Source organism: Octodon degus, unplaced genomic scaffold, assembly GCF_000260255.1.
Source record: "Octodon degus isolate 3935 unplaced genomic scaffold, OctDeg1.0 scaffold00127, whole genome shotgun sequence".
NCBI lineage: Eukaryota > Metazoa > Chordata > Mammalia > Rodentia > Octodontidae > Octodon > Octodon degus.
In genome coordinates, this window is record NW_004524703.1 from 6179455 (window position 1) to 6196017 (window position 16563).

General features: G+C 38.3%; 1 protein-coding gene across 1 annotated transcript in view; it reads left to right on the forward strand.

Moving 5' to 3' along the window:
* Mtr (5-methyltetrahydrofolate-homocysteine methyltransferase) overlaps window positions 1-16563 on the forward strand; it is a 110659-nt gene that overhangs the window by 9732 nt on the left and 84364 nt on the right. The window contains exons 2-8 of the mRNA XM_004640845.3: window positions 2771-2985; window positions 5293-5382; window positions 6463-6532; window positions 8896-8988; window positions 10414-10520; window positions 12929-12988; window positions 14237-14331. Of these exons, the coding sequence (XP_004640902.2) occupies window positions 2771-2985; window positions 5293-5382; window positions 6463-6532; window positions 8896-8988; window positions 10414-10520; window positions 12929-12988; window positions 14237-14331 (730 nt within the window). The remainder of the gene's footprint in view (window positions 1-2770; window positions 2986-5292; window positions 5383-6462; window positions 6533-8895; window positions 8989-10413; window positions 10521-12928; window positions 12989-14236; window positions 14332-16563) is intronic.

The window sequence follows — 16563 nt, forward strand, 5'->3', positions numbered from 1 at the left end:
TGAGCTGGCTTTGAAAAGGAATAGAACACCCTGAAAGAAACATAATGACTGTGGGAAAGAAACTGGGTTTTCCTTATAGGTTACGAGAGCAACCTTCCTTGAAGTGTGCTTTCAGCAAGTCCCTGAGTGGCATAATTCTATGGCCACTACTTAAGGCCCTGTTGCTATATTGTGTGCTTGAGAGACTCTAGACAATAAGACGAGTTAGGGTTGAAAGCGTAGACCCACTGTGAGCGCAATTCTTACATTAGTGGTTTGGGTTTTAATTTGCCTCTTGTTTCAACTCATATTTTGTCATTTCAATTGAGGAAATATCGAACATTTATATTAAGTACTGTTCTTGGTGCTGGTAGTGACAGAGGTAAGTTGTTCTACACAGTCTTCTTCCAAGAAATAGCTTAGAACCAGCTCCACTTGATTTGAGCTTTGTTTCCTTCTCAGGGAATGTAGAAAATTTAAGAAGACAGGTTAGTGTCATTGTGATTTGTTTGAATACTTGTTTTAACTTTGGTAGGCAGCAGGGAGCCACTGGAGGTCTCTGTAGAGCAGGGGAACCAAGTTGTTTAACAACATTCTCTTGCTGTTGCTTGTGGTACATGGCTGTAATCGCAGTACTTTGAGAAGATGGGATTTCAAATTTGATTGATACACACACGCACACACACACACACACAGACACACACACACACACACACACACTTGGCTGACAGTGCAGCTCATTGTGGGGTCCCTGTGGTCTATCCCCAGTACAGCCAAAACAAACAAAAATTTTGGAAGATTAATCTAGTAATAATGAATTAGAGTAGTATGACCAGGTATGGTAAAGATCTCTTTGTATAATGCTTGATAATTTATAAAGCAATTGCACATGCACTGTATGATCCCATTTACGTGCATGCAAACTGATCCTCAGAGAGGATTTGTGCTGACTGGCAGGTGCTGTGAGGGCTTGGAAAAAAGGAGTTGGCAGTGGAGATGGAAAATGTTGAATGACATTTTGGAGGCCAAATCTGTAGGCCTTGAGATTTTAAGATGTTGGTTATCAGAGAGAAGAAAGAGGTAGATAATACTGAGATTTTAAGGTTATACTTTTTGGAAGGAAGAAGGAAGAAGTCTCCATTCACAAAATGGAGAGATTAGACAGGAGGCATAGCAGATTTGGCTTTGAATATTAGACTGAGAGGCAAGTGAATATGCTAAGTGGCATTATCAAATGGATTTTGAAGTCTGGGTCCAAGATTGGGACCAGGTGTTTTTGATAATTAGTAGATCATTGGTGACTTTAGAAAGTAATTTCAGGGGAGTGGTGGAAAAGGAAGCCACATCCAGAAAGTAGTTACAGTTAATACTTTGGAAAGTTGGAAGCTAGATGGGAGGGCAATGGGAGATGTCAGAGTGGTGGCAAGTAAGTGTGGAGAGAAGGAAATGGAGTGAACCAAGCTGCAAGATGATTTTGAGGTGGGGAAGCGTTAAATTTGAGGAACCTCCAAGAGAAGATCTTTGTACAAGATTAGGCTACACATGTGTAAAGTGAGGAAGATTGGAAGGACTTGGTGCTAAAAGAAATTAGAGGTTGGGACAGCAGATGTTGGGAGGGTATCAGGAAGTCAGGGAAAGCTGAATCAGAAAGACTCAACATTGTGAAGTGACTCAGATAAGCACAGTTTGTAATTTACCAGTCATTCTTAGGAATAGAAAGTAAGATTAGAAGGGATGGGTGGGAATTGGAGCCTTTTCAGGACCAAGGATTGGAACTTGAGGAGCAAGAGGAGAGTTGTGAAATTTGAGGGTGTTTGCCAGTTGCTATTTCATAGATGAAGCATAAATAAATGAGTAAAACAGTAAAATGAATGAGTTTTCAGACCATTATTAATTTTGGCAGTAGGTGGGGGAGATGAGAATAAAAGCTGACACCTTAAATGTCAGTTTTTTCCCCCATAATTTTATTGAGAAACAAATAGCAATGTTAAATGTCAGTTTTGAATCATTGGTCGTTTTTAATTGTCTTTGTGAAGTCTCCCAGTTAAGAAAGCATCTCATAGAATTAAAAAGGAAAGATCCTGAGGACTTTCTCTGGCAGCCTGGCCTAGGCTTGTGTTACTTTGGCTCCCTGCTCTGTTTTCCTCTTGTCTGAAATAGAACTGGCTAAGCCTGTTTTTATGTTGCTTGGTGGTTCACTACTGATTTTCTACTTTGTACAAAATATCATTTTTTTATTGTTATGACAGTGATGTTTTGGGGTAGCTTTTTTTCTCATGCTGTAGAATAATAGGTACATCTTTTTGAGTTCTACTTCTCAGTATGAATTATTATAAATTATTCTAAATTCTCCTTCTATACATTTTTCACCTTTAATTCCATTTATTTATTTATTTTAGTACAGGGTCTATGGGGTCTCACTGCACAGATCAGACTTATAGTGATCCTCCTGTTTTCAGCCTCCCAAGAGCTGGGATTATAGGTTCATGCCATCATGCCCAGTCTCATTCGGCGTCTCAGTGTGCCCAAGGGGCAGGGCCAACACGGCTGGGGATCAAACTATCAGTCACTGTGCCTGCCTAAGCAGGTGCTTTAGTCTGCTTAGCTATCTGGTCGGCCCCTCCATTTTTTTTTAATCAGCCTCATTGTGTAGTTCAGGCTGACCTTGAACTTACTGTGTAGCTCTAGCTGGCTTTGAACTCAATAATTCTCTCTCTTTAGTATCCTGAGTACTGGGATTACCAGTGTATGCCATCGTGTTTGATTCTAAAAGTACAATTTTTATTTAAAGGAGATATGAAGAAGACTCTTCAGGATGAGATTGAAGCCATTCTGCAGAAGAGGATTATGGTGCTAGATGGAGGGATGGGAACCATGATCCAGCGGTATAAGCTGAGTGAAGAAAGCTTTCAAGGTGAAGAATTTAAAGATCATGCCAGGCCACTGAAAGGAAATAATGACATTTTAAGTATAACTCAACCTGATATCATTTACCAAATTCATAAGGTAAGTTTTCCTAGGTTCCTATACACTCATTCAAGCTGTTTCTTACACTGTCAGACCACTCTGCTATGTGTTGGCACACAGAGGAATGAAAAAAGAATTTATTACAGAAGAAAGAAATGATTTATGGAGAAAGCAGGTGTTGTATCCTAAAAGCCATGCATTGTGTTGGGCATTTTGGATAAGCAGATGAATAGGGAATTTTTCCTGCCTTTGAGGTATTAAGTGGTAGCAAATCCCCACAAAATCCAGGGCTAAGTTAGGGATTTCACATTTACCATCTTACTAAGTTATGGTAATAGCCTGTATGAAGTGATACTTAAAGGCGATGCCTTCACTGTTTTGGGCTGCTGTAACATTATCGTAGACTAGGTGGCTTAAACAACATCTTCCTTGCAGTTCTTGAAAGAGGGCAGTCTGGGAGTGGGCTAGCAGCAGACATTTTCTGCTGCACATGGTAGAGAGCAGAAAGAGGAAGCAAGGTCTTGTGTGTCTTTTTGAGAACACTGCTAAATGTTTATGTGTCTCTTAGGTTCATATGGTAAATCCTAATACTTGGTTTGGTGGTATTAGGAGGTATCCTTGTGAAAGACCTGTAGGAGCTTGTTTATCTCTTCTTCTGGCATTTGAGGACACAAAGAAGATGGCCGTCTTTGAGCTGGAAAGTAGGCTCTTGCCCAATATAAAATCCCAGGACATAGCTACTATTCACCTATTTTAGGTTATGCTTTAAAAAGCTAAAGATTCTTTGAGTTGTTTCTATATTTTCATGATACTGCTATGAATATTCATGTATAAGTGTTTATATGAGCATGGGTTTTCAAGTCTTTATAATAGGAATTGCTCGGTGATAAGTTAAATCTGAGTTTAACATTTTGAGGAATTACCTATTTCCAAAGGGACGGCACCATTTTGGGTTACCATAGCAATATGCAAAGGTTTCAATTTTTCCACATTCATACTGGTATTTGTTATTGTTTTTCTTTTATTATAGCCATCCTTATATATATTAGGTTGTATTTCATTGTGAGTTTTAGTTGCTTTTTCCTAGTGATTAATCATATTGAGCATCCGTTTCATGTGTGTGTGTTTGTCATGTGAATATCTTCTCTGGAGAAATGTCTATTTAAATCCTTTCCATATTTTTGCTTGGGCTACTTCATTTTTCTAAAAGAAAATAGTCCAGGCATAGCATCACTGGCCATAGCCTCTCATCCTCTCCAAACTACGTTGGCTGTAATTGTTTCAATTGTTTCTTAAATAATAAATTTCCCATATTTGGATCCCCCCCCCAAAAAAAAAGCTAAAGATTCAAAAGTAAAAATTAAGCTGGATTTATATTGTTTCATAGTTTACATTTTTTCTTTTTTCAAGAGCATTGTTTATTAACTTAGTTTTTTTTCATTATCTGTTTTTTGTGTGCATTATTTACCTAACTGATCTTTATATTCCTAGGCATTAAAGTGCCAGGTTTTCTCTATCTTTTCTTGAAAAAAATTAAATTTTAACTCATTCTTATAAAAACTCAGATAAGAATAAATTTCCATTTGACTGCTACTACAAATTGTTTTTCTTAGTTCCATGTATGTATAACTAACCTAGAAAATTCACTGTACTATTTGTGAATGTATATGTTTTAATTCTAATGGTGTCATGCTTTACATATTTTGCTTTTTTACTCATTACTCTGAAAGATTTTAACATGCCCACATATGTAGATATACATAAGATTTTAGCTGTCATATAGCATATAAAAACATAAATATGTAACTTATTTAGCTGTCTTATATTTAGGATCTTTGTGACTTACTGTTGTAAGTGTGTTCATGGTAGTTTTAATTTTCTAGCTATTTTGAAAAACAAATTAGTTGAGAAGTGGTTGTTCACTCACTGTTAGAAAATCCAAGTGGCTTGAAAGATAGGGTACTAGTCAGACTGAAGTTGAGATGATGTCCAAGGAGTGAAATAAGAAGATAAGTTTTTAACAGGAGAACAGTAGGGTACTAAAATCCTTAGGGTTCTAGTAAGGATACAAATCTGGGTGAGAGGGATTAAGAGAGATGGACTGAAAAACTGGTCAGAATTTCAGATCTCAGAGATGGTACAGTTAAGGGACTTGATTGAATTTAAGTCACTCACCTTTTTGTGCACTCCTTACTCTCTCCTGCATCTTGGCTGTAATGCACTGCTTTTCTCTTTGTGAGCAGCCCAAAGATGGTTGGTGATGGTTATACGCAAGAATATGTTTAGTGTTGGTAGACAGGGACTCTATAAACTTGTAAGAATTGATATTCTTCTTTCTTGCTGCAGGACTACTTGCTGGCTGGGGCAGATATCATTGAAACAAATACTTTCAGTAGCACCAGTATTGCCCAAGCTGACTATGGCCTTGAACACTTGGTAAGAATTACATGTTTCATTGTGTCTGAGGTGCTTATGAACATTTGCTACATTGGTAATTGCCAATAGGAAAGTCACCTGAAGCTTTAATCAAGCTAGTGCCTAATTAGCTGTTGTTAATGCTAAGACAGAGATAATGGTTTGAATCTTCTCTGGTTTTGAGCATGGTAGCCTACTCATGTTACAGCTAGTTAGGCAAGTTATACTTAGAGTAAAGCAGTAAAAATGGTGTTTATTATGCAATGGCTTTTGATAAAGGCATAATCATTGGTTGTATGCACATATACACAGTATGTAAGTAAATGATCATGACTATGTTGTGGTAAAACTTTATTTACAAAAATATGCAGGAACTAGGTTTGATTAATAAGCAATAGTTTGCCAATTCTTATTTAGGATTTTGCAGTTAGTTAATTATGTAGTGTGAGGCCCTATCACATATAAGACCACAGAGGAGGGGATTGTGAAAATTATAAACCTAGGACCACTGATTTGGTATGTGGAAGGGTTTCTGAAAAACCACTATCATTCTTAACTTGCAGGTCATACTTTGTGTGTGTACATATATGTATATATTTATATATATACATTTTTTTATTTCCTGTAAGAAGATTTATGGGTCTTGTTATGAAGTTAATAATCTTCAAAGTGTTTAGAATGACTGATAAACAACCACTGTACAGTTAAGGAAATCCAAGGCCAGGGGAGGTTGTGGGAACTTCCTGTCAGGCAGTGACAGAGCTAGTCCTAGAGTGCAGTGTTATGCTTTGATAGCCTGTGTTTCCCCCAGTACCATACTGTTTCTTAATTTATATATTACTTAATTATTCCATCTTAGTCTGTGACATGCCAGATTGTCCAGAGGTTGCCTTTTTTACCAACTGGCTCAAGGACTTGTGCCATTTTCTGCTGACTTTCAAGGCTGGGGCAACTGATAGAACTTGGTTATAATTTCACTCAATCTCAGATTAATTCATTGTATATTTCCTTACTGAGTATAACTGGGTATTAAATGGTTATAGATTCCTTATTGTATATAGAGAGAGCAGCACAAACTAATGCTAGTGGTTGATGTGTTAGGCCTACCAGATGAACAAGTGCTCTGCAGATGTAGCCAGAAAAGCTGCTGAGGAGATAACGCTTCAGACAGGTAACAGATATTTTCTTTCCTTTCTTGCATACATAGTTTCTCTGGTATTCTTAGCTATATGTTCTTTCTTCCTGTCTCTCTTGCAGTTTTTACTTATGTGACTGACCTTTGGTTTATAAGCAACTGCACACACTGCATTTTAACTTATTTGTAGGTAATTTTTCTGTTGTTTTTAAATAATGAAACATTCATCATCACTGAAGTGATGCTGTCCCTGTGGAGCTTGGGCTCCAGGTTTACTCTCTTGTCTGCTGGTGTCAGTTGCCTGACTTTTAACTAGTCCTGTGTATTTAGACCTCAAATGATTTTTTTTCTCCCTTTGGAACGACATCATCCAATTATTAACAGCTGGCTGATTTATTATTTTGGCTGTTGTTAGGATATTTGATCCTTGTTTCCATAGCTGCTCTTCTCTCCATGCTTGTGTTACTTAGGCAGAAAGATTGCTTATGGAGCATTTTGTTCTTCTGGTACTGATGACCTTGACAGCTGTGAAGCACATGGAGAGGTGGCATTAGATTCAGTCTTGGTGGCACTTGAAAAGTGACTCTTGAAATAGTTAACCTCCTGACTGGTTGCCATCAGGACACTTGGGCACCAGCTGGTGGGAGGCTTTGAGAGAGGGAAAGGAGCAGAAGAAATATATGGAACTCCTTAAAATTTTTTCCTATATTTTAGGGAAGGTTCTACAGGGTGTTCAGGGTCTCACTACTAGATCCAACTCGTAGTGATCCGCTTGTTTACAGCCTCCCAAGAGCTGGGATTGCAGGCGCACACCACCACACTCAGTCTCAGTTGCTGTCTCAGCATGTCCCGGGGGCGGGGCTGGCACAGCAGGCCCGGGTATTGAACCCCTGGCCCCTGGGCCTCCTTGATTTTCTAAGCTATTTGGCCTTGGAACTCCTTAAATTTTGGAACTGTGAAGATTTGCCAGTGGGAAAGATGGAAAACAAAATTGTTAAATTAGCTGAAGCATGCTAATGAAGACCAAAGCTACATACAGGACACTTTTATTCCTGAGTGATAATGTGTAAATCCATGCAAATGCGTACACTATTTCTCCAATAGAAAGGCAGGGCAGAAGACATTGAATTGGCTTAAGCAGTGAGAGATAAGGATGTTTTCCTTGTAGCTGTATTATTGCTCAGTTTCAGGGAAGATAAAGAATATTTAGGCAGGGCCGGGGAAATGGGTCAGTGGTATAAGTGCTTCCCTGGCAAGTGCAAGGTCCTGAGTTCAATCCCCGGTTCCACCAAAAAAAGAAAAAAAAAAGAAAGAAAGAAAAAAAAGAATAGGCACCTAACTTGTTTACAGGATCGTCAACTAGTTAGTGACCTTCTTCGGTTGCATTATAAGGTATAACCCAAGTTATTGAGTAACTAAAATCATCAAAAGTAATGTGTAGTTAGATCTTGGCTTCTGTGATGATACATGAACACAAACTGAAGCCATTTTAGAATCACCTTGATTCTGGTCCAGAGGAAAGATTGCTAAAGTAAAATAATACTCTATTTACTTCATACTTGCATGTCAGACTTTATACTTGTTAATTCTGCAAAAGGGCTGCAGTAGTAGAGAGTGCATCAGGTTGAGTGCTTTTGTGATGCACATTGTTTACTTTCATGGCCTTCAAGATTTCCAGAGTATTGGAAGAGAAAGAGTTTCTGCAGATAAAACTGTAGTGATAGGAAAGGATTATTTATAAAAGCTCGTTGAAGTCAGATGTCTGGAGGCTTAGCATAATTTGTGAATTATCCCACTAAGTGGCAGAAAGACCATAGTCTTTTATTAGTTCAGTAGAAGTCAAGTTTTATCATCCAGTGAATTCAGAAAAAAATTTGGTCTTTTAGAGCTTTTTGAATTTCAGAGCTGTGGACAAAAGATGTCTTTGTACTTTCTTGTTGCTGAGACACAATACCTGACACCCACAATTGTAAGGCAGAAAGGGTTTTTTTTTGGCTCCTAGTTTAATCAGGTTTCAGTCTACAGTCCACTGGCTCCAGGGCAGGGAAACATGGCAGAGGAGATACAGCTTAGGGCATGGTGGCAGCAGATGCTGAGAGGAATCAAGGGAGGAGGTAGAGAAGTATACCTTTCCAGCCACACCCCCAGTGATTGACCTCCTCCAACCAAGCTTCACCTCCTCACATCGCATTTAGCCATAAACTCGTCACTGTACTAACCCACTGATGAGTATCACACCCCTGTAATCTTATGAATGCATGAAGCTTTGTGGGGACACCTATAAACCACGGCAAAGGATTATAACCCTGCTTTCTAGGAAAGGTCTGGTAACTTGTTGATTCACAACAAAGAGATTGAGCTATTTAGAGATTTTTACACTTGTTTTTCTTTTCCCAAAGGAATCAAGAGGTTTGTGGCAGGAGCTTTGGGTCCAACTAATAAGACACTCTCTGTGTCCCCATCTGTGGAAAGACCAGATTATAGGAACATCAGTGAGTATTTATCATATATAATTTGGGTCTTATCTTGGTGCTTCAGTAATCTATTCATCTCTGAAATAGAACCAGTAACAGGATTTACCTCAGAGAGATTGTAACTTTATCTGAGAGTTTATAGCAATGTCTGGAATCTAGTAGACATCTAAATAAAAAGTTGCTAATCTTACTATTTGAGCTTGCTTATAGATGTATGTAATGATGTGTTAGTGGTTCTTTATTAGAGCTATATGAAAACAAAGTTTTAAAGTGGAAGAGTTTTAAAGTGAGGTGAACAAATATGGTTACCAGCTCTTGGCCTTTTATAAAGTAACCTGTATCCCCATGTAATAATATATCAGAAGCAGCTCAAATTATCTAAAATAGTATTATAAACTAGCATATGTAAAAGTGCTTTATTGAGGTTTGACAAAAGTCTAGGCATCTTAGAAGGTTAATGTCTAAGCATCAGGACTACATAAAAAAGAATTAAAATTTCAGAGCTGAGTAGTTATGATACCATGTATAGTCATGGTTTTTGTATAAGTGACACTTTTAGGTAAGAACAGTTTGTAGGTTTTTGGTACAGGACTTTACATGCTGTGATATCATACTTTTTCATTACGAGTTGCTCTTAACCAGGCTGCTATGTGGTTATTGCTCTCTTTGGTCTAGATAGGACAATAGGGGAACTAATCTTTCCTTGTTCTGATATCATATGAAGTCATATGTACTTACACACTAAGAAATTTCCTGTTTAGGTTTTTCCACTGAATTCCTGGACACTTATTTTTTTTTTCCTGGGAGATAACATGAGGAAAGGGATGAATTTTCAGGTGGCAATAATACAAAATTGTTTTGTTTTGGGGGCAGGGTCTCACTGTATAGTTCAGGCTGGCCTTGCGTTCATGGCAGTCCTCCTGGGTCAGCCTCTTGATTGCTGAGACTACAGGTCCACGCCCGGCAACGAGATATTTTTAACAAAAACAGGAATGAAGGAACACTTTTTGGTTGAAGCTTCTGGGTGAGAGGTCTCCTCTCTGACAGAATTCACATAAGAGCAGGAATGAAATCCATATGATCGTAGCTTTCAACTGGAAAGAGTGAGTTTTTGAGGCCAGCTGTGATGTATTCAAATCATGTATTCTACACTTGCCTCTTAATTGGCCTACTGAAGTGATCTATGGGTAGAATGATGTGTTTAAAGATGTTGAGTGTAAAGCATGTGGTTCAAGTGTACGTACCTTTTTACTCCTTGTTTATACATGGGAAGGGGAGATCATATGTCAAGTGTTTAGGAGCAACTGTGTTCCCTGGGTTTGGCTCCCATTACTGCCATATTTATTCATTTAATTAACAATGGCTCCCAGGTGCCTGTCCCGAACCCAGCATATTCCGAGGGCATGAATGACTGATGTGCTGGGTGTGACTTATTTCTTATAGCATTTGATGAACTTGTTGAAGCATACCAAGAGCAGGCCAAAGGCCTATTGGATGGAGGGGTTGATATCTTACTCATTGAAACTATTTTTGATACTGCCAATGCTAAGGTGAGTTAAGGGGAGAAAAGGGACAGGGCTGGGATGGGCACTGTGAAGAATTGTGTGATATAGGGAGAAGATGATAGTAGCCATTATCAAAGTTGAATATGTTTCTTGCATTTGCTCCATTTTAGTCTTGAATATTTTTAACTGAGGCCAGTTGAATAAGTAAAATTTGAAAAGAGTGGTTTTAGCTTTTAAAAATATTTTTCTCATGCAACTACATATATTGATATATCACTACCGTGTGTACATATTTGTATATGTAGCAAATATATACTGTGGTTGTAAACTTGAAAGATACATAAATGTGTGGAATGAAAAGTAAATATTCTTGTCTACCTAGCTTTCTTTACAGAAACAGCTGCTATTACTAGTTTGGGAGTGTTGGGAGATTCTGTTGATTTACTTTTCTGAGAAAGACTCTACAGATACAAGCATATGAGTGTGTGCACAGTGGAAATTATATATCCATATATATGTTTGTACAGTACATCTATAGGATAAATTTCAACAAGCGAAATTGCTAAGTCAGAATGCATAGGTTTAAGATTTTTATCCTTAGTGTCAATTATCCTGTGTTGAGATTGTACTCAGTTTGTGTATCTATCAGTAAGCAGCTTTACAGTAAGTGCTAATGTTATCTTCTCTGATACCATGTATTAAGTTGTTTGGCCTTTTGTGATCTAGAGAAGTAGAAAACTTGTTTTTGTTTTTCTACCATAAATAAAAATGAGCATCTTTATAGTTGTAGAGCCATTTTATATTTACTTTCATGTGATTCATGTCCTCTTTGTACTATTGGATTATTACTATTATTATTATTGTGGTACTGAGGATTGATTCCAGGGTCTTTTCACTGAGCTATATCCCTTTTTCACTGAGCTATATAATAAAAATTTTTTTATTCTAAATTCTGAGCTAGGATCTTATTAAATTGCCCAGGGTAGGCTTGAATTTGCAGTCTTCTTACCTCAGCCTCCTAACACCTCTGCACTACCATCATGTCCAACTATTTTTTTAAATTCTTGTGGAAATAAAACCACAGATTCAAAGATTTTGAACTTTTTTAAAGTATTATTTTCTAAAATACTTGCACACAGGAAGCCACTCCCATCTAGAAGCTGGATGACTACCATGTTAATCAGTTTTCCATCACTGTAACAAAATAACTGAGATAATTATAAAGAAAAAAGTTCTTTTTTTTTTTTTTTTTTCTGGAATCAGGGGTTGAACTCAGGCCCTTGTGCTTGTTAGGCAGGTGCTTATGCTCTGAGCTGTCTTATCTCCCTGGCTGGAGAAAAGGTTAATTTTGGCTCACAGTTCCTGAGTTTTCAGTTCAGGACTCCTTCAGGTGGTCCTCTGGTGGCATCCACCAGATGGCAGTAATGGAGGGTACAAGACAGAGCAGACTGCTTATCTTATGGCCAAGATTCATTTGCGCTCTCAAGATCCTGTTGGATGTGACCTAAAGACACTATGCCTAACTCCTACGTAAAAGTTCCACCACCTCCCAGTGCTGCCAACTTGGGGACTACATCTTCAGCACATGGATCTTTGGAGAGCATTTAAGATTCAAATGACAGCTACTCCCCTACCTTACTTTTTTTTGTTATTGTTGCAATGTGAGGGGTGGAATGTGGGGTCTTGCACTGTACCACTAATCTGCCTTTGCAGCATACCTGCCTTACTCTTTATTTTTTGTGTCTGGCTCAGCCTGCCCTAGGGGCAGAGATCGAACCGTGGTCTCTCCTCTTGCCTAAGCTTTTCTAGGCAGGTGCTTTAGTCTACTGCGCTATCTAGCCAGCCCAATATCTGCCTTACTCTTATATCATTTTTATCAGGTTCTCTCTTTATACATTTTTTCAGAAATTATTTTGTGGTTTGGGCTTCGTGGCACATGCCTCTAATCTCAGGATACTTGGGAGGTTGAAGCAGGATGATTTTAAGTGGGAATCCTGCCTTGCTGGAGCTGTCTTAAAATAAATACAATGTAAACTTAAAACAGATTGACCAATGCAGAGTAAAGTGAGATTCATAGTTTTACAACCCGGCTCAAGTTCATAGTTTTGTTTTCCCGAGTGATACACATGAGGTTCATTTACTATACGTGTTACGCATGTATATATGAAAGGATGAGGAAGGCAGAGACATCTTTAGTTTAGATTGAAAGAGGAAAAAAATAACTCTTCCTTAGAGGGAGTATTAGTTTTAGTCAGTTTAAAAAAGTATTTACAGTATCTCACTTGAGAATGGGGCACTATTGTTGTGCTTTGTAGGGAAGACACTTATCTGCAGAGAGGTGTGTGTACATGTATCTGGTATGAAGGAAGAGGCTTTGGGAAAGGGTGGGTTAGGGTCAGACAGACTGACTTTAGCCACGTTGGAAATAAAAATACTCTTGTTTTCCCTGATAGGCAGCCTTGTTTGCTCTCAAGAAACTTTTTGAAGAGAATTACACTCCCCGACCTATCTTTGTAAGTTTTAAATGTTTTCATGATGACTTCTATCTTATATTAATCATTTTCAGTTTGAGGACCATTGATGTAGATGTTTAGAAACCACCCACTTCAACTTGCTCTGTTTTCACTTTCCTACTACCACTTTCCTACTGCTACTTCTACCACTTTTAGGTCAGTAGCAGCCTCACCTCTGAACAGGCAATGAAAAATGAACCTAGAAGTGATTAGTGAGAGGCAGACTATCTCCCTGGCTGGAGAAAAGGTTAATTTTGGCAAAGAAGAAGAGGCCTCCTAAAACCAGAAGCTTAACAACCCAGCCTTTAAAAGTTCAGGGAGGGATAGACTCACATCTAACTGCCAAATATTTAAAGGTTCCAGACACCAGTTCATTAACTCAATAAGCAGATGGTGTATGAGAATCCTAAGATTGGTTGGTAAGAATAGAACAGAATGAAAACAAAGGGATCCAAAATATAAGATGTTTAACAGCAGAAGGCCAAATGTATTAGTTGTTTTTGGAACCAAATATCTGCAACCCACAATTTAAAGGAAGAAAGGTTTATTTGGTGTATGATTTCTGAGGTTTTAGTCCGTGGTCGGCTGACTTCAAGGCAGAAACATGGCAGAAGAGCATGGCAGAGCAAGGCTACTTAGTTCCTAGTTTCCTGGAAACAAAGCAGAAGAAGATGGGGCTACAGAGTGAGGGGCCAGAGAGGACAGGGCCAGGGACCAGATGAGGTCATGCTTCCATGATCCACCCAGATACATCCAGAAGTATGTTTTGCTAATCCCCTTATGGCAACTATCAAGCCAGTCAAGTGGATAATTAAGAACAGTCTTCACACCAGCATAACTTGAACCATTTCTGGAAAAACTCCTCCAGTGGGACTTACTTGCTATTTGAGACACTGCCTTTGCCTCAGTGACTTTCTTCTTCCTCTTTTTCTTGTAGTTCCTCCCCTTGTCCCTTGGCATATGTCTATCCTGGCTCTTACGTAGATTGTTAACTTTGAGATCCATACTTCTCTATATAAAAGGCTATACATGAGTCAGTTCACTAAGTGGAAAGACAGGATAGATGTGTTAGGGTCAACATGAGAACAACATAGTTGGTAAAACATTTCCACATATTGTATTTAATTTGAACTTTAGCATAACCTTGAGAACTGAAAAACAAAGAACATCAGCTATTTTATTTTATCATTGTGATTATTTTCTTTATCTGAGTCTATGTTATTGTCTTTGTTTACTTTGTTAATTCAGATTTCAGGGACCATTGTTGATAAAAGTGGGCGGACTCTTTCTGGACAGACAGGAGAGGCTTTTGTCATCAGTGTTTCTCATGGAGACCCACTGTGGTGAGTGATTCTTTCCTTGAGTCTTTTGAGATATCTTTGCTGATGCTAGGAACTGTGACCTAGAAGGTGATTGCTTCCACATGTTTCAGGTGTACCACTTTCATGGTGTATTGTCTTTACTTCCAAGGAATAATACTTAAAATGGGTCGCTCTGAGAGAATTGGAGAACTCATACCTCCTGGGCAACTAATGCTTGCTTGCTTGTCTTGCTTGTAGGTGTCTTTTGTGACTTATGACTGTCCTTGACTGTGTAACATTGCAAAGCTGTTATTGTTCATTGATAATTTAGGGGCAGTGTTTTGTAAATTTTAGAGCAGCGCCCCTTCCTGCTTTCCCAGGAAGATTAGAATGGACATCCCCTGGGGAGCAGGAGTGGGGAGTGCCCCAAGGGGACATTTCCCATTCCATGCCCAAATTCCAGCTAGTAAAAACATCCACAAAAAAAAGTAGGAGAAAGTTGTAACATGTAAGAAAATATTGTGTACTGATTTGTGATTGTCACAGATTATACATGTTAACATAGAACAATGGGACAGAACCCTGTATTATTCATTTATTGAAACCCTACTGTGTGCCTTGGAATATTGACCAGTGTGAAATAGTCATGCTAAGAAATGCATAAATAAATTAAGATATAAAACCTCAAATGTTACACAGAAAATTGGGCCATACATCCTTAGAAGAAAGTGATATTTCAGCTTTTCTGGAATACATGAGTCAGTTCACTAAGCAGAAAGGTAGGATAGTTATATTAGTTAATGTCAACATGAGAACGACATAGTTGGTAAAACATTTCCACATATCATATTTCCTTTGAACTTTAACATAACCCTGAGAGCTGAAAGTGGCTCTTTTCACTTAACAGATGAGGAATTGAAGTTATCTAACTATTGAAAAGACAAATTAGGATTGGATTGGAACTAAATTTAGAAAACAATTAAGCATCTGTTCTAGTAATTACACATTGACTTAAAATTTTTTGTTTTTGTCTTTTTTTTAAACAGGGCTAGAGCTAAATCTAGGTGACGGTAGCATAAGATGAAACAAAAAGTTAAATTCTCAAATGTGACTAGTAAAATAGCTAAGCAGAGTAGGTCTATTTAGGGTTGTAAATTAGCCATGAACTGGATCTCACAATGTTTTTTCTGTTTTCTTTTTTGGGACAGGGTTGCACTGTGTAGCCCAGGCTGGCCTTTAACTGACTAGGCAGCTCAGGCTGCCCTCGAACTCATGGCACTCCTTCTGCCTTAGCCTTCCTCGTGCTAGGATTACAGGTGTATGCCACTATGTCCAGCTGATCTCGAAGTCTTAACTGAGATGTACTTCTGTTAGGCACTAGTGATCACAGAATCATATTTATTCTAGATGTTACAGGTTTACAGAACAATTGAGCAGACAGTACAGAGTCTCCATATATTCTCTCCTTGGTCAGCCACCTTTTCTGCCTTCCTTATTTTCCCTCTTATTGGGAAAATCTTGGCTTAGTGTAGTACATTTGTTATAGTATAAACCAGTATCACATTAACTAAAGGCTGTAGTTTGTTTATGTTAGCCTTTATTTACTCTTGGTGTTGTATGTTCTTGGATCTGAAAGATGTATAATGATGTGTATCTACTGTTTAATGTCACATATGGTGGTTTTTCTGTCCTGGGCTCCACTTATTCAACTTTTTTCCTTGCCTTTTGGAAACTAATTCTTTTGCTTTAGTTTTGCCTTTTCTGAAAGGAAATATAGTTGTAATTGAAGCCTTTTTGGTTTTTTCACTTTACAATATGTTTCAGTTTCCTGTATGTATTTTTAATGGCATGGTACAGTGGTGGCAAATCTGTGACACATGTGCTGCAGTCTGCTATTTGTATCATTCAGAGCTCTATAAAGTTTATCATTAGTGGGTGTCTCAGTTTCTTTTCTGATTGTTGAGATAAAATGCCCAATACCCAAAGTTTAGAAAGAAAAGATTTATTTAGCTTGTAGTTTGTAGAGGTTTCAATCCGTAATCAAGGTGGCTCCAAGGCAGGTTGGTGTGGCCGAGCGGAAACTTTCAGACAGCAGAAGACAACAAAAACAGCAGGAGCAAAAAGAGGGAAACAAGCCTCTTTCTGCCCCTTTTACGTATCTAGACTGTTGGGATTAGGGCAGTGCCAATCCAGTTAGTGGTCTGATCATCTATCACCCAGCTTTAATCCCAGCATCATTAATCCCAGCATTGTGATATGAATTAGTCACAAACT